The sequence below is a fragment of the Fonsecaea pedrosoi genome, assembly GCF_000835455.1.
Source record: "Fonsecaea pedrosoi CBS 271.37 unplaced genomic scaffold supercont1.2, whole genome shotgun sequence".
NCBI lineage: Eukaryota > Fungi > Ascomycota > Eurotiomycetes > Chaetothyriales > Herpotrichiellaceae > Fonsecaea > Fonsecaea pedrosoi.
Window position 1 is genome coordinate 2,028,565 of NW_013550614.1, and position 26,399 is coordinate 2,054,963.

General features: G+C 52.6%; 10 protein-coding genes across 10 annotated transcripts; 8 read left to right on the forward strand and 2 right to left on the reverse strand.

Moving 5' to 3' along the window:
* Positions 1–84: 84 nt before the first annotated feature.
* Z517_02684 (uncharacterized protein) lies at positions 85–975 on the forward strand (the record flags this gene model as incomplete). The annotated part of the gene is made up of 1 exon (XM_013431793.1): positions 85–975. One exon carries the CDS (start codon positions 85–87, stop codon positions 973–975), a length of 891 nt encoding a protein of 296 aa, XP_013287247.1.
* Positions 976–1,887: 912 nt separating this feature from the next.
* On the reverse strand, positions 1,888–2,769 carry Z517_02685 (uncharacterized protein; the record flags this gene model as incomplete). Its single annotated transcript, XM_013431794.1, has 1 exon — positions 1,888–2,769. One exon carries the CDS (start codon positions 2,767–2,769, stop codon positions 1,888–1,890), a length of 882 nt encoding a protein of 293 aa, XP_013287248.1.
* A 764-nt stretch (positions 2,770–3,533) lies between these two features.
* Positions 3,534–4,172, reverse strand: Z517_02686 (uncharacterized protein; the record flags this gene model as incomplete). Its single annotated transcript, XM_013431795.1, has 4 exons — positions 3,534–3,567; positions 3,622–3,741; positions 3,801–4,082; positions 4,147–4,172. The coding sequence occupies 4 exons, from the start codon at positions 4,170–4,172 to the stop codon at positions 3,534–3,536; spliced, it is 462 nt and encodes a 153-aa protein (XP_013287249.1).
* Positions 4,173–4,528: 356 nt separating this feature from the next.
* On the forward strand, positions 4,529–6,151 carry Z517_02687 (uncharacterized protein; the record flags this gene model as incomplete). Its single annotated transcript, XM_013431796.1, has 1 exon — positions 4,529–6,151. One exon carries the CDS (start codon positions 4,529–4,531, stop codon positions 6,149–6,151), a length of 1,623 nt encoding a protein of 540 aa, XP_013287250.1.
* A 3,389-nt stretch (positions 6,152–9,540) lies between these two features.
* Z517_02688 (uncharacterized protein) lies at positions 9,541–10,434 on the forward strand (the record flags this gene model as incomplete). The annotated part of the gene is made up of 1 exon (XM_013431797.1): positions 9,541–10,434. One exon carries the CDS (start codon positions 9,541–9,543, stop codon positions 10,432–10,434), a length of 894 nt encoding a protein of 297 aa, XP_013287251.1.
* Positions 10,435–11,812: 1,378 nt separating this feature from the next.
* Z517_02689 (uncharacterized protein) lies at positions 11,813–13,865 on the forward strand (the record flags this gene model as incomplete). Its single annotated transcript, XM_013431798.1, has 3 exons — positions 11,813–11,911; positions 11,971–12,099; positions 12,156–13,865. 3 exons carry the CDS (start codon positions 11,813–11,815, stop codon positions 13,863–13,865), a joined length of 1,938 nt encoding a protein of 645 aa, XP_013287252.1.
* A 2,984-nt stretch (positions 13,866–16,849) lies between these two features.
* Positions 16,850–18,487, forward strand: Z517_02690 (uncharacterized protein; the record flags this gene model as incomplete). The annotated part of the gene is made up of 1 exon (XM_013431799.1): positions 16,850–18,487. One exon carries the CDS (start codon positions 16,850–16,852, stop codon positions 18,485–18,487), a length of 1,638 nt encoding a protein of 545 aa, XP_013287253.1.
* Positions 18,488–20,120: 1,633 nt separating this feature from the next.
* Positions 20,121–20,735, forward strand: Z517_02691 (uncharacterized protein; the record flags this gene model as incomplete). Its single annotated transcript, XM_013431800.1, has 2 exons — positions 20,121–20,300; positions 20,391–20,735. The coding sequence occupies 2 exons, from the start codon at positions 20,121–20,123 to the stop codon at positions 20,733–20,735; spliced, it is 525 nt and encodes a 174-aa protein (XP_013287254.1).
* A 1,856-nt stretch (positions 20,736–22,591) lies between these two features.
* Z517_02692 (uncharacterized protein) lies at positions 22,592–23,796 on the forward strand (the record flags this gene model as incomplete). Its single annotated transcript, XM_013431801.1, has 2 exons — positions 22,592–22,605; positions 22,653–23,796. The coding sequence occupies 2 exons, from the start codon at positions 22,592–22,594 to the stop codon at positions 23,794–23,796; spliced, it is 1,158 nt and encodes a 385-aa protein (XP_013287255.1).
* Positions 23,797–24,704: 908 nt separating this feature from the next.
* On the forward strand, positions 24,705–25,568 carry Z517_02693 (uncharacterized protein; the record flags this gene model as incomplete). The annotated part of the gene is made up of 4 exons (XM_013431802.1): positions 24,705–24,719; positions 24,775–25,121; positions 25,183–25,443; positions 25,511–25,568. The coding sequence occupies 4 exons, from the start codon at positions 24,705–24,707 to the stop codon at positions 25,566–25,568; spliced, it is 681 nt and encodes a 226-aa protein (XP_013287256.1).
* Positions 25,569–26,399: the final 831 nt, after the last annotated feature.

Consider the following 26,399-nt stretch of genomic DNA (forward strand, 5'->3'; position numbering starts at 1 on the left):
TTGCAAACTGTAGGTGTTTGTGCTTGGCCTCTCTCCAGTCAGAATTCCAGCCTATTTTAGAGCGAATGCATGTTGTCAAACGACATGACCTCCCACCATGATCGTCATTACCATCGTTGTTCCACCGACCCCAGCAAACGCACCGACAGAGAGCAGGTACAGTCTTGTTCAGAGGAGCAAACGGTCAAAATCCTCAAATTCTCCTCCAGGGACGCTTTCCCTTTCATCAAAGTCTTTGAAGCCCCCATCCGGCTCGCGCACAAGATGGCCCAGACTGTGAATCCCTTCCCCATCCGCTTTGAGAAGCATGTTGTCGCTCCGCCGTACGAGAGAGGATGGAGTTACATCGAGCGCAGGAACGGGCAGCTCTGCCTGGTGAGGAACAGGAAGGACGTGTTCCGTCTCCATCGGCCGTCGAAGAAGAGAGCAGCGCCGCCGAGAGACAGGGATAGAGACCCAGAGAGAGAGGTGATCATCGTGCGTGAGGAGGACATGGATGTCATCGGTCGCCATCATCGGGTCCATCCGCACGGAGACAGACTCTTCGTGGAGGTATGTCAAGAAAGAAGGGAGCCAGGTGATCCGTCTCCTCGACCTCGACCGCCGAGGATTGAAGTCCGACGACCTCTCAACGCCACACCACCGTGTTCTCCTGTGTTTGAAGAAACGCCTCACCACCGCAGGGAGTCGTTCCCGTTTCGCCTCGTCCAAAAGATCCCCGTCGAGCGAGCGCGTCTTCGTTGCGTCAGGCATGCTCGAGCGCCAGAAGACCCTCTCCACTGTTCTTCCCCTGGACCACCACCGCCCCAAGTCGTCGACGACTGTTACGAAGACGAAGTCTTCTTTGACCCCATGAGCGACCTAAACGCTCGGGAACCTCGGCCCTACCACATCCCCGAACCCGAGAACGCCGTGTGGGATGAGGACATGAACGCCTGGGTTGTGCGACGCTCGCCCAAAGTGCGATTTTGCTGAGACTGCCAGCCAACCGATGGATCGATTGACCGCCATTTTGGACGCTTGGAATTGAACCGCATGCATGCAAGTCTTCGAATGATTCCTATCCCCAACCCCCACCTGCCTTTCCGGACAGAGCTCAACATCCTACACTATCATCCTGTGGATAATATCATACGAACCGACCACCTGTTCAGACCCAGACCCCAGACCAAAGGCACGTCTCCCACTGATCCTGCTCTGTATGGATACGGAGGGATGTCCAGTCCACGTACGCGAGGATGGGTGAGATGGCAACAGTGATGCAAGAGACCCTGTGCGAGGTTTATGGAACCGTCAAGACGAAACGGGAGCACAGGGTAGAGGGTAGAGGGTAGAGAGGAGAGAGGAAACGAGCTAGTTATCCAGCCTTTTGTTTCGACCATGATACACCGATTCATCCGACACTGGTTGCCGGACATACGATACTTACTGTGCGGAGTTTGGTTGGTTGGTTGGTTGGTTGGTTGGTTGGTTGGTTGGTTGGTTGGTTGGTTGGTTGGTTGGCACTGGCGCAGTGGGTTTCCCTAGATGGGAAAGTTCCCTTCGGCTTGACCCGGTTTTAGTTTTTTCAGTTTTGGGATCTGGGATTTCTTACATGTGCAGAGAGAGCATGGGGTAATAAGAGAATGGAGAGCACCGGAAGCGAATTTAGGTCTTGATTGCGTCCTGCATTGTCCCGTTTTGTTTTGTCTATGTACTTGTATCTGTAGTTGCTCGCTCGCCACCATCTTCCTTCTCCAGAGTACCAGTGTAGGTTGGCACGCCGAGGGTTTCAGTTTCACACCACACCACACCGTCTTATCATTTTGTTCTCACTTGCTTATGCACCCCCCCATCTTGCTCCATGTCGTTGAGTTGGGCCACACTGGGTCTAGATGGTTACATCTTCTAATTGCTTAGGAAGCCGTCCACTGCACTCCAGAACTGCTCGGGCTGCTCGACCCACGACATGTGCCCGCAAGATTCCAGAATGGCCAATTTGCTGCCCTTGATACCGTCGGCGATGGCGGTGCTGACCTCCGGTGCAGCGACGCGGTCCTGCCTCCCCGTGAGCACCAGCGTTGGGGCGGTGACGTTGTGCAGCTCGGCCGCTTCGTTCCATTTGGCGTTGCCGTCTGCTGGGGCGCCTTCGCCGGGCGCAGCGGCAGAATCGGCGCTGTAATACGAGCCGTAGGCCCACAGGCTGGGTGCGCCGGTCCATTGCTTCTCGAACTCGGCTGGACCGCCCAGCTCCGGATGGGCAAAGTACCGCGGAATGATTTTCAGGAGAAACTGCCTGAAGTCGGCGTCGTTCGTGGGCATGTTCTCGAAGAACACTTTGAAGACTTCCTCGAAGAAGGACCGGTCCTGGCGGGCGTAGCCCAAGAGGTCCGAGTTGACGAGGACGAGCTTTTCCACCCGTGACGGATACACGATCGCGTAGCCTAGTGCGACGGCGCCGCCGGCTGAATGACCCATGACATTAATCTTCTCCAGACCAAGCTGTGTCCGCAGAGCCTCCACGTCTTCAACGTGGTGGCGCGTGGACATCTCTTGTGGGTTGGCAGGACTTTGCGAATCATCATTGCCACGTGGAGACGGGACGATTAGTGTGAATCTTGAGGAGAGACGGGAGAAGGCCTTGATATACAGATCTGCGCCGATTCCCCATGGAGCAGGACAGACGATCAGAGGCGGGAGGCCAGGCGAGTCGGCAATGACATGGTAGTGGATTGTCAGGTTATTGAGTGTTGTAGTATGCTTGCCTGGGGTGAGCGGCGAGGCCGACATGGTCTTTTGAGGACGAAAGCCTTGTGGATTGGTGACGAGGCAACAAATTGTAGGAGTGCTAACACTTGGGCAGCGCAGAGAGAAACGGAGGTTGCAGAAGCTGTTCGATACAAGCAGAGAACCAAGGAGGTCTAGAGGAGCTGGAAGGTAGTTATACAAGAAGACTTTGGTAGCATTTCCGTCAGGCATAAGCAGCCTGGGCGGGATCAATGATCTTTTGTGGAGTGCTCGAGAATTTGCCGTTCGCCATTGGAGTGTCCCTATGCCGCCAATCAGAATACGGAGAAGGATTATGGATCATACTCGTACACAGCCGCCCCCAGGCCCACAACAGTGTCAGCACGCTCGTGAGATAGCCTCGCATTTTGCTTTATAGTGTTGAGTTTGGGTAAAGCTTGAGCGAATTATGATGCGCAGGATTGCAAGACCAAGGCATGCAGGGACGATGGGGTGAAACCGAAACACCAGTACGGATTCAAAGTGTTGTTTCTCGACCAATAACCCGGGCCGTTGTAGCATTGGAGCATCTGCCGTGGCTCGGTGACTTTCGGGGCCTGGAGTACTGCGGTGTAGTCAGGTGCTAGGGTGTTCCAGCCTTTTGATGCAGTTACCATGCATGAACAATCCAGGAGTGGCCGAAGACAAGATTCTGTCGTGTCAGATCTGCGTGTTGCATGATGTGTTCATCCATGGACGATGGCTGAATAATGGCGGCATTCCTTCATTGATGTTGGAGCCAGTCGACAGAAGCAAAGACCGAGGCTTCACAACAGTTCTTCGCACGTCCAATCCTCATACCTGTCAAAGAGTCAGAATCGTGTTTTCCTGACGGCGCTGTTCTGACAAACTCACCATCCGTCAGGCAAATAACGGCGGACAATGAGAGGAATCTTTTTCTGGTTCAGTTCCTTGATCGCAATTTGCAGTGGATCCGTCTCGCCTTCCAAGTCAACGAGAACCGGCGCATTCATACTATCTGGCAGTCAGTCTCCGCAGTTGACGAAGGTCTAACGTACGTTGAGGGCATTTACCTGATTTGCAGCGCCCGAGTACCAAGCACTCTTGCGCGCTCATATTTGGTCATGTAAGGCGTAGTAGTCCTCTTGTCGTCAGGAATTTTCTTGTCGGCGTCGCTTGAAGGCTTCTGGACATTCTGATTTGGATCGGCCGACACGACAGTCCTCTCATCCCCCTCTTCCTCTCTAGCCCGCGCCTCGATGGCTTCTTCATCGACCTCGGCATCCGGCGGCAGTTCGTCGTCGACATTGTCCTCAGGTTCATAGAAGGTATCGTCAGGCTCGTCTCGGCCGTAGCTGGATTGAGAACAAATGCGTTAGAGGCGATGAAAAGAAACTTGCGCATGAAGAGGTCACCCACCCGCCCTCATCACCATAGTCCGACATCCTCAGCAGTCACGGCGCAGAGACACAATAATACAGACCAGCTGAACAATAACCGAATTTGAAGAAGAGATATGGATGGCGCAAGACTGTTGTTCTGCATTCCACTCTGCCCGCAAGAAACAAAAAGTTTTTGGTTGTCGCAGCCTCGTCTTGTCGCGGTCCCACGTGATTGTCCTTGGCGGTCCCACAATAACTTCAGCCTCGCCGACAAAGATTTCCGCGGTTGGCGACCCCACACTCTCCCATTCGTTACCGGCATTGTCTCAAGCCCCTCGTAATTTTCAGTCGCAGCCACGTATTTTCCAAGATTTTGACGAAAGGCAACCAGGGCGCGGGCGCGCAGAGCCGTCGCTAAGATGCGGGTCGAGTCCGACGACGACAATTTCGACAAGGACTATGATATGCTCGACTCGGACAGTGACGACGACTTTGAAGAGCAGGGTGATGACACTCCAGCTTCAACTCCTCCTTCAGGAACGCTTCCTCGCTGTCGCCAAAAAACGCTAAAATGCCCTTACGACAATTGCGACAAAGCTTTCGATCGCAAAGTGCGGCTCGAAGAGCACATCCGATCCCACACAAACGAGCGCCCTTTCCAATGTCCGCACCCTCCCTGCACAAAAGCTTTCTTCCGTGACAGCCACCTGAAACACCATGTCAAAAGTCAACATAGCAACATAAGGGATTACAAGTGCACTTGGGAAGGATGTGACTCAAGTTTCACAACAGGAACAAGACTCCGGCGCCATCTCGAGACACATGAAGCAAAAGAGCGGTTCAGATGCCGCGGGTATCCTGGATGTGATCAGACTTTCCGCAAACAAGATACTCTAGATCGGCACATTCTGTCTGTTCATCACAACATCAAACCATTTCCTTGCAAAGAGTTGGATTCAGTGACTGGTGCCCCGTGCAAGAAGGCCTACGATACAGCGGAGAACTTGCGCTGCCATATGCGAGCCAAGCATGATACCTCGCGCTTTTCTTGCTCGGACTGTATGGCCCAGAATGCTGCCATTCTTGCTAACCCCGATGATGAGAGGGAAGTGATTCGGGCGTCCTTTGCAACCTATGGAGAACTCCAGGCTCACCTCACCATTGTCCACCCGCCAACTTGTCAATATTGCCCGACCTCTTTCACCACCAACAAGGAATTGACCCGGCATCTTGAAATCCAACATGGAATTCTACCAGAGAGGAAATCAGAAGACTCGGCCGTCTTCACGTGCACTGTCCAAGGATGCGGCAAGAAGTTCACCAAAAAGGGGAATCTGAACGTCCACATCAAAACCGTCCATGAGAACAAGCGTGACTTTGTGTGCGGCAAGACCGAAATTGCACTCCCCGAAGAAGTCGCAGATCAGGAAGATGTGGCCATCCATGGCTGCAATCGCAGCTTTACCAGCAAAGCCAGCCTTGAAGAGCACGTTCGTACTGCGCATCTAGGCCTAGAATCAAAGCGAATGCTTCGTGAGAAGAAGCGTAAGGCCGACCGCCGTAGCGATGACGAATACGCTGATGATACCGGTTCTGGAGGGGTGCAGCTTAAGAAGCAGCGAAGACCCCGCTCGGACAAGGGTGTCAAGCGGACATCTGCCATGGTTGGCCTTACTGGTGTCGCTGATCTGCCGGAGCCAGAGCAGCATCATGATGACTTTCTGGATAATCACCTAAGGACGATGGACGAAGTTGGAGAGACCTCCAACAAAGACACTCTTCTCTCCGGCTCTATGGTCATTTGTGACGACCATATCTGGCACAACGGCACTCCCTACCACTACCCATCGAGGGAGTATCCGACCCTTTCGGAAGATTTCGCACGGGCAAGTGTGCAAGACAATGGGCCGCTCGACGGCTTTGTTCATAACGAGAGCGTGAATGCGGAAGGAGCCTATGACGAAAATGACCTACACTTCTTTGGGCAGTTTGAGCCAGAGACAGAATTTGTGCAGCGCAGGTTTGAGTATCCTGCGCTCTGAGACTTGTACATGCACATGCACATGCACATTCACACGCACACGTACATGGATGGAAACCACAGCATCGGCGTTTTCTAGGGTGATTGAGCGAGCTGAAATTAGCACTGGATTCAATCGACAAGACCACCCAAAAAGTTCTTGAACGAGCATGGCGTTGGGGCGCGACAGACGATAAAACAAGCCCAGGCGGCAACAGGCACGGAAAATTGAGTGTAACATGAAACGAAATGAAAGTCAGTGAAACCGGAATGCAAATATCTGATAGACGACAGTGAAGACCTCCCTGCGGTTGATTTTGTAGTTGACCCTACTGTTTGTTTCCCACGGTTTGTCTGCGTGAGTATGCGTGGCATAGCATGCAGGTATATTCTGCATCCTACCTCGTATTTCCAATGAGGCAGGCTCACTCAGCCTTGGTGTGCGCGCATTGGACAGAGCTGTAAGTGCTAAGTAGAGTCGGCCTGACCCCTGTCTTGTGTCTATATGTAGGATGCCCTGCCGGCCCCGGGTCTACGAGTACTCGGTAGATCGAGGTGCAGTGGTAGAGACGAAGCTCTTGGGAAGGCAAGGCTACAAGGCTACAAGGCTACAAAGCTATGAGACGGGTCTCGGGGGCAAAGGGGTTGTGGTGATTCAACAGCCTGGTCTCGCTATGCCATATATATATATATATAATATAGGTATTACCTAAGTAGGTTGTCGGTCCACAACGGAAGCTAGGAATTAATTCTAATATGCACCATGTCCATATAGAAAAGACCTGCATGCTCGCCACAGGCCGAAACTGCTGTGCTTTTGAGCACGTGGGCGTGGCTCAGGAAAGATTCAAATGAAAAGAAACGTCAATGACTCCTTGGTAGGTATATACCAGATTCGCAAGTATGCAGCCGCAGTGATCGAGCAGGGTGATCTCTCGCAGCGATGCCCGGCTGGTAACCGGCCTCTGTTGGTCGGGAGTTTGCTGAAACAAGACCTTACATTCCTCCACACACAGGTGCGTACGGGGGTGTCCAGCATTTCGGAGTGTATATGTCTTTGTTCATTGAACCCTGCTAGTTTGGCCAAGGGCCAAGGTCTCCCATAGCAGATATAGCCCGCTGCGTGAGAAGTCCGAAGCGCCTGTCGCCACTTTGCACTTTGGTATCGTGCGAAGAGCAAGAACAGACAAGCACGGTCGACCAGCCCGCCGTGCACTTTGTACAATGAGATAGGTAGCGTCTGCCCTCGCATAAACAACGGGGATTGGCTTGTCTGTAGCAGATTGTAAGTACACTCGCACGAAAAGAGGTTGATGTGCATGGCCTTCCGCAGCATGTCCGGCATTGTAGAAGTGCAGATCAGCGGCCGCTGATCTGAGACATTGGGGACGCTCCTGGCTCCGGGTTCAAGATGCGAATCTACCCGATGCAGTCTTTGATAGCCAGGGTGATGCTCCAGAGTGGCATTCTCACGACGGTGGTTGGCTCCAGTAATATCGAAGTCCGTTTCAAGGAGCACTTCGGGTTTCGCACAGTGTCGTGACGTTGATGACATAGAGAGGCTCCCTGCCTTCTGATCTGACACCTGTGGCGCTTACCGGAGATGCAAGCCCCGTAGAAGGTGATGAGGGGAACCGCAAGGGGAAGCAGGTTGACGCATTGAGAGTAAAATCTGCTAGGTTGAATTCTCCCCACTTCAGAATATACAGAACTTGGGCTCACTCGCGTTCGCGTCTAATGCATGACTGTGTCAGAGCAGTATCGTCTGACTCTTCAACATCGTCTCGAGTTGATTAATCTGAGAAGAACACTCCTGTTGCTCGTGGTAAGTCAGGTTAGAACTCTAGCGTGCCAAGTCTTTCTCATCAAGAGAGGTGGTCCGAGCTTAAATAAATTTCCTCATTTGGCGATGGTCGTAACGTCTCTATTTGCCATTAGTGTCAATTAATCACGACCCATACCAACCAATCTTTCAAGCATCCGGTTACCTGCCGTTGTCGGCGTCCAAAGTCACTCTTGCTCTTTTAGTTCTCTCAACCAACGCCTTTCCTTGGCCCATATTCCGGCGCTAAGTCACCCTCCTAGTCGTCATAGTGCATGCATGGATTCGGTATCAAGACCTTGAAGAAGAGCTGCAGTGAGCTGCCATATCCAAGTCTATCGTTGCACTTGCCAGGATTTGCTTGGCCATGCGGAAAATAGAGCCACGCCACCACCACGACCACATTCGATCCTGCGTGTGGTCTGTTCCTGTCCTGTACAAGGAGGTACTCGCGGGAATCAGGGCACATGCTACAACATCAGGTCCCGACACACCTTTCCCCCTGCAGCCCTTGCTTGCTTGGTGTCACTGTACCCATATTGATTACGAGCACCTGCGACTTGAGCGTCGTCATGATGAATACTTCTCTCCACATCCCCCTTCCCCCCCTGCACCTTCCCACGTTATTTCTTGCTGCTTGTACGCGTTTCTGGGTCCATCGGGTCTTGGCAATCGACTTCCGTCTGACTCGGCTGCCTTTACGAGAAACTCCACCTGCTTTGGGCCACGTCGCTGTCTGACTGGCTCATCCACCGGAACTCTGTTTGCCCCAAATATCTTTTTGGCGAGGAGGCGTCGTAAGTGGCGTTCTTGGCAGAGCCCACAGGTCTTTTGAAAGATAATTCCCAGTTGGCTACGCTTTGTTAGTTGCATGGCCCACACGTCCTCCACCTGGCTTTTTGGTGGATCCACTACACGGCGTTCAACCCTGGCACCTGGCGACCTCTGATCGCCCCAAAATCCCAGAAGGCGAAAGATTGTCCAAAAAATGGGCTGCATGGGATACTTGATCTCATTTGAGAGATTCCACTGAGACGAGTAGACCGAGTACTTCGTTCGCCAAAGGGTGAAATGAGCGGCAGGCAAATTGCCTCCCTTCCTCCCCCCGGTTGAAAAGCTCTTGTCTACGGGAGGAAAGGAGGTATTGTCGTAGTCCTCTTGGATTGCTCTTCTGCCCTTCGCTTTCGTGTCTCTACCCGGACACATCCCCAATAGGCTAAGATCCCAGACTCGTGTTGCATCTCCACTGGGAAGTTTACTCGTACTGACAAGACTCAGCAGGGCTGTGAACTTTGGCCCCTCTTGAACAAGAGCCTCCCAAGATTTGCTTCCCCAGAGCAATCATATCTTTTCTCAATCCTCCATTCTTTTCCCACCACCGTTACCACTTCTTTGCAGAGTGCAACGACTGTGTCAGACCGCGGCATATATCCTCCTGGGTTCTTCTGCTATTTATCATATCTTGGCGCCTGCTGAATACGAGCCCCATCGCGCAAGTTCGTGCTTGCCCACCCAGGACATCTGCGCATTGACTCCACTCTTATAACCCTCTGGGAACAACCCTCTTCTCTCGTTGAACCACTTCCACCATGGCGTCGGGAATCCCATATACCCCCAAGCCTGCTACCGACATATTTACCCCGTATCAAACCGACATCGACCGACGACAATGCAAACGAATCGTGCCGATGAGAGTGCTGGCACTCGGCCTGGGAAGGACGGGTACAGCCTCGTTAAGGGCAGCCCTGAAAGAGCTGGGTTACACAGACACCTACCACATGATGTCCGCTAGTGTTGAGAATCCACCTGATTGTCTCTGCTGGATGGACGCTTTTGCTGCAAAGTATGAGGGCAAGGGAAAGTTTGGCCGCGAGGAGTGGGATGCGCTCCTGGGTCATTGTCAGGCAGTCTGCGACTGGCCTGCAGTTGCCTTTGCCAAAGAGTTGATCGAGGCGTACCCAGACGCCAAAGTCATCATTACAACGAGAGACGTGGATTCGTGGCATAACTCGGTCATGAAAACGGTGAATTGGCGCGCAAACGACCCTGAACTCAAGGCTGTGGCCAACTTTGACTGGGCGGCCGGGCTGTACCACCCAATGCTACGGAAATTCTGGAAGTATTTCTTTTACGACGACTTTGAAAACCAGGGGAAGCAAAGGTTCCACGACTACTATAAGGAGATCCGAGAACTGGTGCCACCAGGCAAATTGCTCGAGTACCGTGTCAGTTCTGGCTGGCGACCCTTGTGCGAGTATCTCGGCGAGCCCATCCCCGATAAGCCATTCCCAAGATCCAATGACGCGGAGAACTTTGTGCAACGATGCAGGACACAAAACCGCAAGCAGATGATGAATGTTATCTTCCGGGCCCTTGTGGTTGGAGTGCCTGTGGTTGCCACGGCTCTGTCGGCGACCTTTGCCTGCACCCACTACCTACCCAAGTTTACAGCGAACACACCTCTTTGGACGGCTGCCTCTTGATTCCCTCACAACGACGAGCATTCTATCTTTACCCCAAACCCGGCACCAAATCTGTACATAGCCTGGGTGTTTGGCGTGTTTTTGTTCGATTTCTGGTTCTGATCTTTGCGATTGGCGCCGCGGGCAACTGTTCACTTCTAGACATGATGGGACTGGCATGGGTTGCGACCAAAAAAGTGGTTGGCGAGCTTGGATACATTTTGAGGTGGCCGCATGCACTGATAGAGGATGTCGGCCGCTGCCGATAACAGGGACGAGTCGGATCGAGCAGTATCAAAGATTTAATCATTGCTATCGGCCGTTCTCCGATGATTGCATGAAAGTATGGACACAGCTAATACAACACTTACATTCTACTTGTACTGCGTACACTACCGTGTAAGGAGCCACCACTCCCTACTTTGACAAATGGCTCCCTACCTCTCATAAGCTTGACTTGACGGCAAAAGGGACGCTGTACGAGTCCTCGGTAGATATGATGATATAATGTTGGATAAGGTGGGAATGAGTCCGGGATTCGACCTCCAGCATCCCATTGTAACCGTGGGCGCTAGACGATACTCGTAATCCCAACGATCAACAGTGACCTTCCTATCATTGACATTAGAGATAGCGGGGAATCAATCCGCTTGTGGCCAACCGACTAGTCGCGTTACCTCACTCTGTCCTCATTCCGAGGCTTGACTAGTAGTTCTCGGCATGGTGGGAACTGTCATTTCAAAAACGTCCGTCTCGTATTAATACCCGTCCCCTCCGTGATACCTAACAAGGCATGGTAGCGGAGGTGGTAGTTCGATTCTTTTGACCGGGGGCGGGAGGCCAAAGGGAGCCACCTTCAGGGCTCTCGTATCCACCTCAGCCAGTGTCAGTCAAGTGGCTAAACGAACTTTCCCATTATTATCACTCACTGCTAACTACGAGTACCGAGTATCTCGTCCTACCAAGTGATTTGTCCCTCGTGTCATATTTTCCCTTGAACTTGACAGAGTGACCCTGACCAACCGGCCCCCTTTCCCACCGCCCGAAATTGCAATATTCGAACCCTTTGGGCTGCCCAACCGCCTGGGCGTAAGATACAAGGAAGGCCTGAAAAGTTGAAACTCGGATCCTTGTCCGCCACATCGGATATTTGCTGGACCAGAAGAGAATCGCGTGCCTCTTGGCAGACACGCCTCCGGCTCTCGTGTCTGGGTGCAGATCTGGCAATAAGCAGAGCCTGAGGCTGGGGGGCGAAGCGGCGGAGGTCAGCCTTTTGGACACTTACTACCTCGTACTTCTTGGGGGTTGTTAACCTCTGGGACCTCACATCAGAATCGTTGGTACTGGTTTCTTGGTTCTTTGCTGAATCGAGACGAGACCGGCGACGGGTTTACATGCCATGAGGCTCTCGTTATCATTGCAGTGCTGGCTCATATGCCTGTTCGCGTGGAGAATAGCCGCCGACAACAAGTCACAACCTATTTCCATCTTTCGATCAGTCAGTCTACAACTTTTTACGGCTCGGATGTGCTGGATTGACTGACTGATGAATGACAGAGACCTGATTTGTTTGCGCCCATCCTCAGCGTCTTTCAGAGACAGCCTGAGAAACTCGCACCCGGTTATTACTTCGTCGCCCCGTATCAAGCAGCCCAGGAAGGCATCCACATATACGACAATGATGCGGTAAGTCTAATGCTATCCCTCGCAACACCCTGGCATGCTAACGTCCTTTCCTTCAGAATTTAATATATTCCGGCTTTGGCAGTGCTGGACCCGGGGTCTCCCACGCGCCGCAGACATGCATGTACAAAGGCGAGGTCCATCTGTGCTTCTACCAAGGCGTGCAAATGCTCGGGTGGGGCCACGGTCATGGTCTTATCATGGACAAACATTATCGCATCGTCAGGTCCATTGAGCCGGGCAGTTACCAGGCCTCGTCCGACATGCACGAATTCCGGGTCATCAATGATGGGAAGCAGGCGCTCATGACCCAGTACCTCCGCAGCGTCTACGACATGTGTCCCTGGAATCTCTGCGACGGTCTCGGTTACATCCAGCAGGGGGCGTTTCAGGAAGTCGACGTCGACACGGGAGAAGTCCTGTTCGAATGGCACAGTCTTGACCATGTTGACCCCAGCGAAAGCTGGGTGGAACCGAGTACCACCGAGATCAGCGGCACTGGCGAACACCCCAACAGTCCCTGGGATTATTTTCACATCAACTCGATCGACAAGAACCAGGACGGCGACTACCTCATATCGGCCCGCCACACCTCGGCAGTGTATAAGTTGTCAGGAGTCGACGGCCACGTCATCTGGCGGCTGAACGGAGCCAAATCGGATTACGCACTCGACAAGTTTCAGTTCTCGTCTCAGCATGACGCGCGGTTTATTTCCGACAATGAGACGCACACAGTAATCTCCTTGTTCGACAACGGCTCCAACGGCTACAACCAGACCCAGCCGCACTCGACGGGCCAGATCATTGTGCTGGACCACCAAACCAAGGTGGCGACGTGTATTTTGAACCTCGACCCGCCGTTCGTCGACGGACATGCCCACATCTCCAAGTCACAGGGCAACATGCAGATTCTCCCCAATGGTGGCATCTTGATGGGCTGGGGCAACGACGCCTTCTGGACCGAGTACGCGCCCGAGTCGTATGAGATCATCTTCTACGGGGCCCTGGCGTGGACCAACACGATGAACTACCGCGTACACAAATTCGACAACTGGGTGGGCATGCCGCTGACCAAGCCTGCCCTGTGGACGTACTCGAAGGAAGGGCGGGAAATGATGCTCTACGCCTCGTGGAACGGCGCGACCGAGGTGAAGTCGTGGCGTTTCTACGGCGGCGAAAACAAGCAAGGCTCGTGGGAGGAAATCACCAATGTCCCCAAGAACGGATTCGAAACCATCTACCGGCACGACGAGGTGTACTCGTACTCGTACGCCGAGGCGCTCGACGTGCACGGCCAGGTGCTGGGCACGTCGGCCGTGCAAGCCATCTTCACGCCCAACGAGCAACTGCGCGAGTACTGCGACGACGTGGCGTGCCGGTTCATGCCGTCGCCGGAGCAGCGCAAGAAAGAGCAGGCAGCGAAGCACGAACAGGAAGACGAGGAGGACAAGCTCCGGCAAGACCAAGAGGAGCAGGAGAAGCTCGAGACCCAGCGCCAGCGGGCGGAGCGGATCAAGAACGCCGAGGTGTTTGGCGCCACGTTTGGCGGGCTGGCCATCTTCATCATCTTGGTGATTGTGCTCGCGACGAGGAACTTTGTCTCCCGCCCCGTGCACGTCCTGGCCCACAATGTGTACCGGGCAGTCAAGAGGAAGGGACACAGGGGCAGGGACGTGGGCGCCGGAGCCGGATACAAGGCTCTGTCGCTAGAGGAGCAGGACGGGGACAGGGACGGGGACAGGACGCCCATGATTACAGACCCGTCATGACATTTTGGAGCCAGCTCTGCCTAGCTCAGCTCAGCTCTGCACTGCTGGGAAATGGGATGATTAGAGATTTAATGACACGGGCGGGAGTACTTATCGGGCATGCACAGCATGGGGTATCAATCTATCTATGCTATCCATCTACTCAGTGCGAGATGAGGTGAGGTGTGAGTAGATCCACAGATAGCTGTATAGCTGTCTAACGAGTGGTGATGATGGCGGTAGACCTTAATGAATGATGTCACGACCAACCGAATCCGAGCTCGGAGCCTCATAGCGCACCAGACTCAACTACTCGAAGAAAGGAAGAAGAAGAAAAAAAAAATTCGAGTGGTCGCGTGCGCTGCATCTGGGACTTTGCCTTCATGCCTCCATCGATAGCTACCTGATAGCTACATAGATAGCGTTGGCGCCGGCTGGAGGGAGACTTTCCCACTACAAGTACCTACTGTATCCAAGCAAGAAAAAAACAAACTTTTTTGCCTTTGGCAGACACGGCTCTCGGGGATCAAGACTCTTTGGAGAGGATGAAGCCGGAATGAAGCTGTTGTGAGTCGTTCAACTTCAAGTATGTGAGAAGGCGTGGGGGGTCAAGTCTTGATTGCTTCTTTCGAGTACGTACCTACATAGGTAGATAGGTACGGGTGTTACTCGCTCAGTAAGCACTTGCTTTCCTTACTCACTCTGCTCTACCATACTCGGTACTGATGTCCGTGATCGTAGGGTCGACCGAGTTCCGAGTCCCAAGACCCAAATCGCAAAGTATATTTTTCTTGGGTGGCGGGAACAGCGGCTGGTTTTGGCGCCGTCTCTCCAAAAAGTCTTGACTTTTTACTGTTAGTATGTCTTTACAACTTGATTCCATCCCCATGGTATTATATTACAATCGGGGTTTTTGCCAGCCAGGAATGGGATGCATGCATGATGGGTGATGATGGTGGTGGTGGTGGGTGGTGGAGACGAGATTTCAATGCCGATTAGCCGTGCTGGGTGGCTCTGGTATCCAAGTTTTTTGGGCAGCACACAATTTGTATCAAGTACTTGTACTTGTAATAGATTCCGTAGGAGGTTACGAGGTACATACAAACAGAATGTCCTGTAGGTGTGCACATACTTACGAGTTACTCGTAACCCCATCCCTGGTACCTTCGGTGCATGTTTGGAGATATCGAGATTAAGGTGCCACAACCGAGATGCCGTCGGCCGCAGGTTTAGCGGTGGTGGAACTTACTGTGATGGACAGATACACAACAGAGGACCCGAGTACTCGTACCTGCAGTTCAGGCCACGAGGTCTTTGAGAGACACTTGTATAACGATGACTTGGGTAACAAAGAGGCTGGTGGGAGATGAAACAGATTACGCGCACGCACACGCACACGCACACGTACGAGGTACACGTACATTGCATCGACCTTTCTACGAGCAGGTACACACTCGTCCACGCCTGCCACGTACTCCCAAGAGCCTCGGGAGACGCCCGGAGCCCGCCCATGATTTACTACAGTATTACCCCCGTGCCGGATCCAGCATTTGATCTACGTGCAGAAGTTTCCTTTTCTCGAGGTGGCAAAATTTCCACGTGTACAAAGTACTCGTAGTACGTGGTAGGTTCCTAGTAAATGCAGTGAGTGGTGGTGGAGGCACGGAGTATGTATCTCGTATGAGAAAGTAGCTTTGAATGCTTGATTTTCAGCCTCAATATCAAACGAGGCTCGCTTCCATCATAGCTAAACAAGGTGGAAATAAGGAGAGAACAGAAATCATGGAAAGGGGAGGCCTGTCCTTTGATCCCTGGTGGTACTTGTTCTTGTATCCATTTGGCTGGAGTGACAGGATCGGGTTAATCTTTGAGATGTGATTGCGGAGGCCTTGGAATGCACAACCACCGAAACATCCTTATTGTAGCTTCAGCTTTGTTCGAAGTCGTCATTCTCCTCGTTCTGAGGGGAGAGGTAGTTGTTCTACTTGTACGTATGTATGTGTCGATAGCAAAAAATAACAAAACCCTAGCAGTGGGAGAGCATCGCCCGCAAATTCCTCCAACCAATTATCCATCTCTCACTTCTTCTCTTACATCTCGTCTCAATCCCAGCAAAGATTGCCAGACTAGATACATACGAGTAACATGTACCGAGTACCAAGTTTAAGGTGGAAACTACCTTCCAAGGTTTGGGGCGAGCCAAAGGCGCCACTTTCGCCTAAAATTCAACGCCAATGGTGCCTAGGGCCAGCTAGGCAAGCTGCAGCTACCAAGCAAAGAGGGGGGGACGAGCAGGTGGCAAGGAACCCCCCGACTTCCGGCCCCGACTGACGAACGAAATGTTTTGGGGGGGGTGCTTGGCTCGGCTGAGCCCATGCCGATGGTACAGGCTTTTGTAGGTAAAACGCTGTCGCTACACTTCTTCTAGGGAGGCCCTAGAGACCCCAAATGGTACTTGTGCGTCCCGGGGCTACGTACCTACCTACTACTACTCGGGTGCGTGCGTAGTATTTCCGTCCCACCTACAAGGACAATTCGCACAGTAGCGCTGTAGGTTGACGTCTTCCCGTCCTCTCCCTCCCATCGGCCCATCGCCAGCAACGTCTTTCTCATATCTCACCTCCCCCGACTTCGGATATCCTTTATCTGGTGTTCATCTTGGCCTATCTCTTGGTCCGGTGACGGTAGCTACGTGCACTCGTATACTGCCGCATACAGCTTCTCGTTCGAGAGAGCATTTGCTGGATCTTGCACATACTACAGAGATTCCACAATACGAGCACTTGACTGTCGCTTGTATCCCGTCGAAAAGCACGGTTGCTAACTCGTACAGCCGACAACTTCCTACGAGGTATCCTACGAGCCCGAGAGCCCGAAAACGCACCTCCGCATTTGAAACGTACATCTCTCAACCGAGGATGCCATGCTTGTATATATGAAAACATACGAGAACACACCTCGGTGACGCATATACGCCTTCACATACTCATTCACCCTCTCTAACCATGCGACACGACGTCGAAACCCGACCGGGCAAACCACCGCCACCGCCGTCATGGGCCTCGATACCGAACAAGTTCCAACTCTTCATTATATGCTCCGTGCGAGTGGTCGATTTCTTCCAGCAGGCCGCCCTGCAGGCCTACATGTTTTACCAACTCAAGTCCTTCTCCCCTTCGGCGCCAGACAGCCAGATATCCTTCGAGGCCGGTGTGTTGCAGGGGGTCTTCACGGCCGCCCAGGTGTTCACAGGCATATTGTGGGGGCGGGTGGCTGATTCCCCGTCATTTGGGAGAAAGACCGTCCTCCTAATCGGGCTGACGGGACAAGCATTGAGCTGTATAGGCGTGGCATTTTCAAGAAGTTTCCCTGCAGCCGTGGTTTGGAGATGTCTGGGTGGTGCCGTCAATGCAACCGTGGGAGGAGCAAGGACGGCATTGGCAGAGAGTACCGAGAAGAAATACCACTCGCGAACATTCCTGCTACTGCCTCTGGCGTGGAATATCGCCAACATCTTTGGGCCGCTGTTTGGTGGGATGCTCTCCGATCCCGTGCACAACTATCCAGGTCTGTTTGGAGAGAACTCGACCTTTGGCGGAGCTCATGGGGTCTCATGGCTGACGACGTTTCCCTACGCCGCACCCAACCTGTTTTGCGCCCTTGTGCTCTTTGCAGATGCACTGCTCGTGTGGATGGGTCTGCGAGAAACGCTGAGTTCCCGGAAATACACCCGTGACCGCGGCATCGAGCTCGCCGAAAACATCACCTACCGCATCCGTACCATGGTCTTCCAGCGATTCGGGTACAGCCAGCTTGGCCAAGTAGATGTTGCTCCCGGACCAGATACGGTGGACGACGAGAGCATGCCCTCGAGCACGCCGCTGGAACCACTGCCACCCAAGGAAGGCGAGGGCGCCAATCCCTCTGCAACATCATCAAAGACACCTCCCAGGCCGTCTGAAGCCCCCAAATCGGCCCCCCCGTTCTACCATGCCATCACTTCCAATGTCCTCCTTGTACTGGCAACTGTCGCCATTATGGACTTCCAGATGGGTGGCTTCGCTTCCCTCTGGACGATTTTCCTTTCCTCGGCCCGAGCCACCGATGAGGAGAAGAATACTGTTCATCTCCCCTTCGTCTTCACGGGTGGATTACAATTTAGCCTACCCACCATTGGTCTGGCAATGTCGATTCTGGGGTTCGTCGGAATCATCCTCCAATTGACGTTATATCCGAGCATCAATGCGCGATTCGGCCTTCTCCGCTCAACGCGCTGGTCTCTGTTCGTGTTCCCTGTGGCTTACGCCCTGGCACCATACCTGTCGCTCCTCATCTCCCACCCATTCGTGCTCTGGATGGGCATCGTCGTTGTCGTGGTGCTCCAGGTCGCCGCGCGGACGTTTGCGATCCCGGGCTCTGTCCTGCTCATCAACAACTCCAGCCCCAGTCCCGCCATGCTGGGCACCATCCACGGCATGGGTGCCGCGACATCCAGCGCGTTCCGGACGATTGGACCTATCGTCGCGGGTCATTGGTATGGACAAGGCCTGGAGAAGGGTGTTGTCGGCTGGGCATGGTGGTGGCTGGCGCTGGTGAGCCTTTTCGGTGTGGTGCCCAGTTTCTGGGCCAAAGATGGGAAGTAGTTGGAAGTGCCGTGGTTATTTCCTGGCCCAAATGCAAAAGTTGCCTTGTTGGGCATTATCACAATAGAATAATTCATGACGGAATGGCCATTCTCTGGGAATGTTGGTGATATTATATACGGGTACATAGTATTGAGGTTGGGATCATATTGGGGGTGGACTGTGAATGTACTGTAGATACCTACCAACCTACTTACATATGTGAGAGTGTGTATGTATGTAATCGGTTCACAGCAACTTTGGTGTTTTGTGCATGCAGATATGTGTCAGAAGAAGTAGCTGGATGAATTCCAGGGAGGTAGGGGCCATCTGCTTATACATACAAAATTACTTAGCTGCTAGATGCTAAGTAAGTAGACCGTCACTCCTATTCCTCCCGTCCATTCTTCCTTCGCTCCTCGTCTTGCTCCAGGTACCGACTACTCGGCACGAGGTACATGGGATGTCCTTCCTCGCTTGCGAAGCGAAGCGAGGAGGAGAAATCGCAGACACTGACCCTGATCCTGATCCTGACTCTGACGCTGCAATGGGGATGGGGATGGGGATGGCTAAGTTTGATACGTCAAGTGCCTCATAATATACAGCGCCAGTGCTGCACCAGCATAAATGTCTACGATCTACACTCTTCACTCAGCGCGAGGGAAAACAGTCGATTGCTCAAACATAAGTCAGAAAGGGCCAAACAAAACCACTCGGTACATATTATGGCTGGCTTGCCTCCCTTCTTCTCTCGAAGGGGAAGGGGACGGGAGGGGGAACCCGCTGGTGTAAGAAGACAGAAAACCATATTCCACCCATGCAACAAAACTACCTCAGTCAGATATCCTTGCCGGCCATGATGCCCATGGTCCTGGAGACAACATTATTATTCCTTCCTCCCGAGTATCCGGGGGAGTATTATGCACAAGCACCAACAAAGGAACAAAGGGAAATTGGATGCGGTCATGGAAAATGTGGAGGTCGGTTCGGTTATCGAGTCTCAGCTTCGTCTCAGTCTCGGCGCCAGGACCAGGACCAGGGGGCACCACCACCATCATCACTTCAAGCGAGGCTCTCTCTCTCTCTCGGTCTCTCTCTCTACCTCTTCCAGGTTATCCCCAACAACGACATGACTTGTTCTCAAACCAACCACGGTATAAGCGAGTGCCACCATCACAGCACGATTCCCACGTGGGAACGTGAGAACAAAGGTGCGACAATCCAATTATCCCTCGGCCCTTTTATTAGCCCTTTTTGCTTTCTCAATCACCCAGCGACACAGCGGCGCCATTGTTCCAAGTACCGACTAGGTACAGTGAAGCGTCGGTCTGTATGTGATAGAGTCAATGTCAGGCGCCAAAAAGGTAATCCTGCTGTGCTGTACTAATATATAAAGTCGAGCTGGGCTGCTGTCCTGACGAGATCTGTAAGCTGGTCTTATTTTCCCATCTCAAGCAGTCACTTTTCAATCTCTTCCCTATTGTCAATCGAACAGCTGGTCTGTTTTTATATTCTCTCCAAAACTCTTTGGGACTGTCTTTCTCAACTCTCGTTCTTGGGGAACTCTGTGACCAGCAGCAATTCATACACACATACTCTGTGGTTGGAAGAAGAAGAAGAAGAAGAAGAAGAAGAAGAACAAGAACAAGCAAAAATGTACATCTCACCCGCCACCATCCTCTTGAGCATCGTGGCTCTCTCCACGGCTGCTCCGACTGGGATCGGTGCGAAGACCAAGCGAGCCAACGTCCTCACCGTCCAGCCGTACAGTCAGTTTCAAGTCTCTGACGGAGTCGCCGGGAATGCATTGGCCGAAGTGAATGCAAAGTTCCCCGTAAGTGCATCGTATTGTTCATTTTCATTCCAACTACAAAAGAATTGCGGTCCCACGACAGACAATTTTGGCTGACTCGGACTCGAACAGATTGACACGTCCGACCTCGCCTCCGTGTCAGCCGCGGATCTCCAAATCATCAAGGACGCGCGGGAGACGGCCGAGGACGCTGAAACCGGCGACGGCGGGTTCAACGACGAGATCGCCGCCGCTGGTGACGACGCCACCGCCACGGCCCTTCAGAACGGCAAGATTAAGAACAAAGTGCTGAAGCTGCAGCTCGAGGTGTTGGCGCTGCAGATCGAGGCCGCCCAGGGGGATGCGGACCAGGACAAGATCGACGAGGAGACGACAAAGCTGAACAAGAACGTCGCTCTGGACGAGGCCGCCGCGGGCCAGAAGAGTCTCGGCGTCACCGACACTTTTAGCGGGTGATTGTTCCCGAGGAAAGTATCCGTGGTCTCATCGTGTCAAGAGGTCTTGACCTGGTCTTTGAGATGGGGACGTGTCAGCAATCGTATTGTTGCATTTCATGTGTGTGCGCGCGCACACAGCGGCGCTTCATAGTCCTCTACTACTGTTGTATCCTCGACAACAAAAAGAGCGGCAATGCCTGTCTCATTCTGAGTGGGATCTCCAAGGATATTTCCTACCAGGGAGACAGGCATCAACGGAGATGGAGAGGGAGGACATACCCATCTCCACGCCACTACCAACACCAAAACAAAGGAGATTTAAGCAGAGAATATATTGACAAAATAAAGAGATTGAAAAAGCCTTGGATGAATATATTCCATCCATCCAGCAAAGCGGGACTTTCTCGAGTAGGGAAGATGTGGTACGATTTGTGCGCACATAAGATATTTACCACGATCAATGGTGGAGGCGGTGGACATGTGTATTATGTACCGAAGAGGTATGTACTCGACACGTGCATGTACACACACATAAAGAGAGAGATATTCCCAGGAACTGGACGATCTCTGACCTTGCCGTAGGGAAACAGACCGTTGGAGGACAAGAACCAACCATATCGGATCAACTTCTCTCCGACACAAGGCTGCCAACCCCTTTCTGCTGCATAGCTATACGCGTCCCCTAACCATTAATTCCTTCACAGCTCTCCGTGCGTTTCAATGATGGACGAGAGATCCGGAACCAGCATACGTGATTCGACATGATTTTGAACCGTGTCACGATCGCACGGGAGTGGTGAACATAGAGCGACTGTGCGCGAGTAGCACGCAGCGGTCATGCAAGACTGCTGCCTTCTTAACCTTGGAATTGATGCGTAGATCGAGCATTGTATTAGCACATACCATGATCGGAGTTGGATACGAAACTTGTCATTGTCAGGGAGCAGATATGGCGGATGAGACTAAACCTAGCTGTCGCTCTAGCTGGCATATTCGTGAACAAAGGAACAGGAGCAGACCTCGCTGGTTTTCCGCTGGACATGTTTGCCACCCAAGGGCAATGTGGTCATTAGGGTGCACATAGGAACAAGCAACTTCTCGAAATAATATGAGAGGTGACGAGGGAGACGCGAGACGCTGCCACGAATTTATCGAGTTGAGAAACGGTCGACATACCTATTGCTGGATCGAGCGTTGACTGTGACCCTGTCAATCTTGCAAGAGCGGTAGATCAATTGCTCAGCTCCATTGGCTTACTTTAAAACCCGTTAGCAAATCGAACGTGGATGTGAGGGATTCAGTCGAGATATCCGGCTGCCCAAGGATACGAGACTTCGAAACAAAAAGAGGCCCTCCGTAGCAGTGAATTTGAAGTCTTGAGCTCGCACACAGGTATTGGCGCTTGAAGCACTTTGCTCTTGTTGTCTCCCTTTCCCTGCTGTGAGCTGCTGGTCTTTGACGACCAATTCGTTTTTTTTTTGGTGCCTCCAGTTACCTATCTCACTTTCCCGAGAGAGAGGAGCGTACCGGGTCAATCGGCAAAGATAGGGCAGCATGTGGGTCAGAGATGGAGTAGCCTTGAGACGTCGAGCCGGGAATTTCTTGTAGTTCAAGTTCTCGTAGAGACTAGCAAACAGGGCAACGTTGGTGTTGCCGAGGGCAAACGCGGCGAGGCGGCAACAGGAATATGCCGAAACAGGCTCTATACTCCACCGTTCCTTATCGATAAGGATTTTCACCTGCGGCCTGGAAATTTTTGTGCCTCTCAAAACTTGTGCGAAAGCGGTCAGTCCAGACTGTAGGGTCCTTCGTCTCGTCTCCCGGATATCTGTTGGTTGCGCTTTCTCTCTTCCAAGTCAGGTAGCAATATTCGCGATGCTGCGCGAAATGTAAGTTTCTCGACCACTGTTAACGCGAAGGAGACTGACGTTTGCAGAAAACCTCGAAATGCTCGGACTGCCCGCATCGTCAAAGCACGCGAGCCTCAGCAGGTGGAATCGAGAAAACGGGTGCTCCTCCTCCATGGCACGAAATGCCCGCAGCCGGTCAGCACCGTGCTGAAAACCGTCCACACTCTCACCAAGCCGGACTCGGTGATGCTCACCAAGAAGAACGACAACATCCACCCTTTCGAGAACTCCGAGTCGTTGGAATTTCTGGCAGGGAAAAACGAGTGTGGCGTGGTGGTCTTTGGTACTCATTCTAAGAAAAGACCCAACAATATCACCGTCCTGCGAATATACGATGGCAAGCTGCTGGACATGGCCGAGCTGCTCCTCCTGGTACCCCCGAACGAGCAACAGTCGGAAGCGAAATTGCAGATCGGGATCGGGATGAAGCCTTTGATTCTGTTCGCAGGGTCTCAGTGGGATGACACTTCATCGTCGACGCAAGCTACGCTCTATCAGTCGCTCAGATCGATAATGCTGGATCTGTTTCAAGGCGAAGAGATATCTTCGATTGACGTCGCAGGCCTACAATATATTTTGATGATTGCCGCGGGTGAGAGCGCCAGTCCTTCGGGAGATCTGAACGATCCAGTGAACAAACCTGTCCTTCATCTCAGGTGGTATCGGATACGGACTATGAGATCCAACAGCCCCAAAATTCCTCGAGTTGAGCTTGACCCCATCGGACCCAGTTTTGACTTCCGGGTCGGGCGATTCCATGAGGCGGATGCGGCGGTGATGAGGGATGCTTTGAAACATGGCCGTCGGCCAAACGAAGCACGGACAAAGAAGAACATCGAGACAGACTTGGTGGGTGACAAGATTGGCCGGGTGCACCTTGGCAAGCAGGATCTTTCAACCCTGCAGACACGGAAGATGAAAGGCCTCAAGAGAAACCGTGACGACGTTGAGGACGAAGAAGAGACGAGAGACGTGGATGGCGAGGAAGACATGATCAGTCAAGACGAAGACATGGAAAACGGTGGCATGGACGTTGACGATTTCTCGGAAGAAGGAAGCAGTGGTCTAGGCAGCGGAGATGACATTAGCATCGGCGAAGATGACGACGAGGAAATGAACGATGCAAGTGACGACGACAATGATAAGCCGAAACGACAGCGGACCTCCTGAGGTAGGCGAGACTCGAGGTTTTCAAAGGCTCGAAAATACGCTGAGAAGACATGACATCCCACTACGACTGATCCTGCAATGCAGTCACAGTCTGGACACTCGTCTCGTTGCAGTCCCTCATACATGTTTGGGGAATGGCCTGGCGTGCCCAAGCCAGTAGCTATGACGTTCAGGACTTCGCCGTCAAGCCTCGAGAGGCCGTTATTTACGCAATGTGCATTTGCCGAGGAAACGGAGCATGAATGCCCTGTGGCACGCGATAGACCCATGACTTTAGAAGTCTCTGGTGCGCAGGCAGGTTCTGGTGTTCGCAGGTTTCCGACGAGGCGATATGGCTATGAATATGGACATGGACCTAACGGAGTATCTTATCAAGGACGAGTCTACCATCTCGGCAGACGAGGTTTAGCATCATGTATAGGTAGTATCGGATAATGAACAGCGGGAAGCGCAGGTGGCACTGGGGAACACCAAAAACAGCCGAGGCTCAGCGCGGCGGTTGAACAAAATCATCGGACTGTGGGGAAGGCAAAAAATGCCCACAACTTGGCCCTCGCTGACCCGCCCGCGGTTCACATGCACCGACAAACCAGGTCAAAGATGATGTAGTCGGTATTCCTCGTTCGCCGAGGAGTCTTTTCTCTGTCTCTTATTGCTCTCTGCACTCTGCAACTCTCCATCTGGCATCCAATTGCTCTGCTGCCTCGACGTGAAACCCAAATTAACACATGCCAATTGCTCATTCCAGCCACGCACGCAGCTCAATGCCCATGACGTTGGCTGCCATCACTGCGCCCTTTGCCTCGTAACTCTCCGGTGACCTTGTTTTTCCCTTGGTCTCTGCGCTCCTGGGATATTGAGGAATCTTTCGTCCTCCACAATACAATATCTGCCGTCGAGTAGGCGAAATGGATGTGCTAAAGGTCAGTCTGCGATGCGCGCCCTCTACACTGTTGAGCTCCTCGCTGACTTCACCAGGAAACCGTCGAGTCCATCATCCTCAACCCCGACCTTGCTCCCCTACTAGCAATCCTCAAAGCCGCCCGCAATGGCGCCGTCTACGGTGCCAAAGTACGATTTCCTCATGCCCTGGTGATGGTCTTCATGTTCCGGTCGGGGTCGATCCGAGAAAAGATACGCCTTGTATTGAAAGCTACCAGACAACATGCGCGGAACCTCGCATTCTTTGCAACAGTGTACAAGTCTTCGATGTTAATATTGAGGCTATTGAATCCCAGACACCCTGGGAAGGAGGGGCCGTACGACACCTTTTTCGCCGGCCTGTTGGGCGGGTATGTTGTCTTTGGGCGAGGGAAGCATGGCGGGTAAGGCTCAATTGTACCCGCTGTAAACTGGCTCTCGTGAGACTAAACTATTTTCCTTTAGTATCGAGCAGCAAATCGTCATCTACGTCTTTGCCCGAGTAATGCTCGCGCTGGCGAAGCTCAGCATTGAACCGCCGAGCGCCACGAGGTCGACGCCAACTCCGACGTTATGGACCCAAAGGTTATCGCCCGAGGTCAAGGCAAAGATCGAGAACAATGCGTGGCCCGTTTTCGCCAGCTTGAGCTGGGCGTTTGTCATGTACATCTTCCGATGGCAACCCGAGAGCATTCAGCCCAGTCTGAGGAGCAGCATGAAGTACATGTACGTTATTTTCCGGAATGTCTTTTGCATCGACGAGATATGCTAACCTCCGTGTTCTACCCCCCAGATACGTCGATTCCGACTACTGGGACAGTTTCCGAAACTTTCTAATTCACAACATCTAGAGGGGGAAAAAAGGGCCCGTCGGATTTTGTGTGTCTTGCATTGGAGACGGCGTTTTGGGGTTTATCATTGTTTTTCTCCGGGGGGCGCCTCATGGGGTCTACGCCATATACGAAGTTTCAAAGTGTGATATTAGAGGTTGTTTCTCAGCGCTCTACGACTCGGAAACGGCCGGCTCTGGTCTGGTTTGGGGTGGAAGACGATGGAGCTGCTTAGCATATGCATGAAGGGGATCAGGTAGGTAGGTAGGGATTTTGCATGGAGAGTGAGTGAGCATTTCAGAAGGGGGCCTCTTGACAAGACAAGCTCCCGAGAAAGAATATCTTATTAGAGATGGGCCATGGCATCAACCAACGGTGGGAGGATGACCTACCTACAGATTTACAGTTCCTCACAATCTATCTACCACCTTTTCAACAGATCAGAGTCTTGCATTTTCCAAGGTCCGCCTTGAACACCAACCAACACCCCATGACACCTAGGTAGATTCAATTCTCCAACCAACCAGCTACTGGGCCTCCTTCTACCAGTCTAGTCTACTCTCCGCCCCCTTTTCTCCAGCGGACAAGAAAAACGACGGCCGCGTCCCGATCTCGAATCTGGATAAATAATCTACCGGCACCAATCTCCCCGGGCAAAGGCATACGAGCATGCGTGAATGCAAGGCATTTTACCATGTAAGGGTCGCCAGCTGAGCTGAGCTGAGCTGAGCTCGTGGTTCTTCTTGTTTGGTGACATCGTTGCCAGCCGGGGACTGGACGGGGATGGAAGAATGCAAGAGCGGAAGAAGCCTAGACTTGTCCATGACTGATTGACTGATTGAGTGAGTGGAG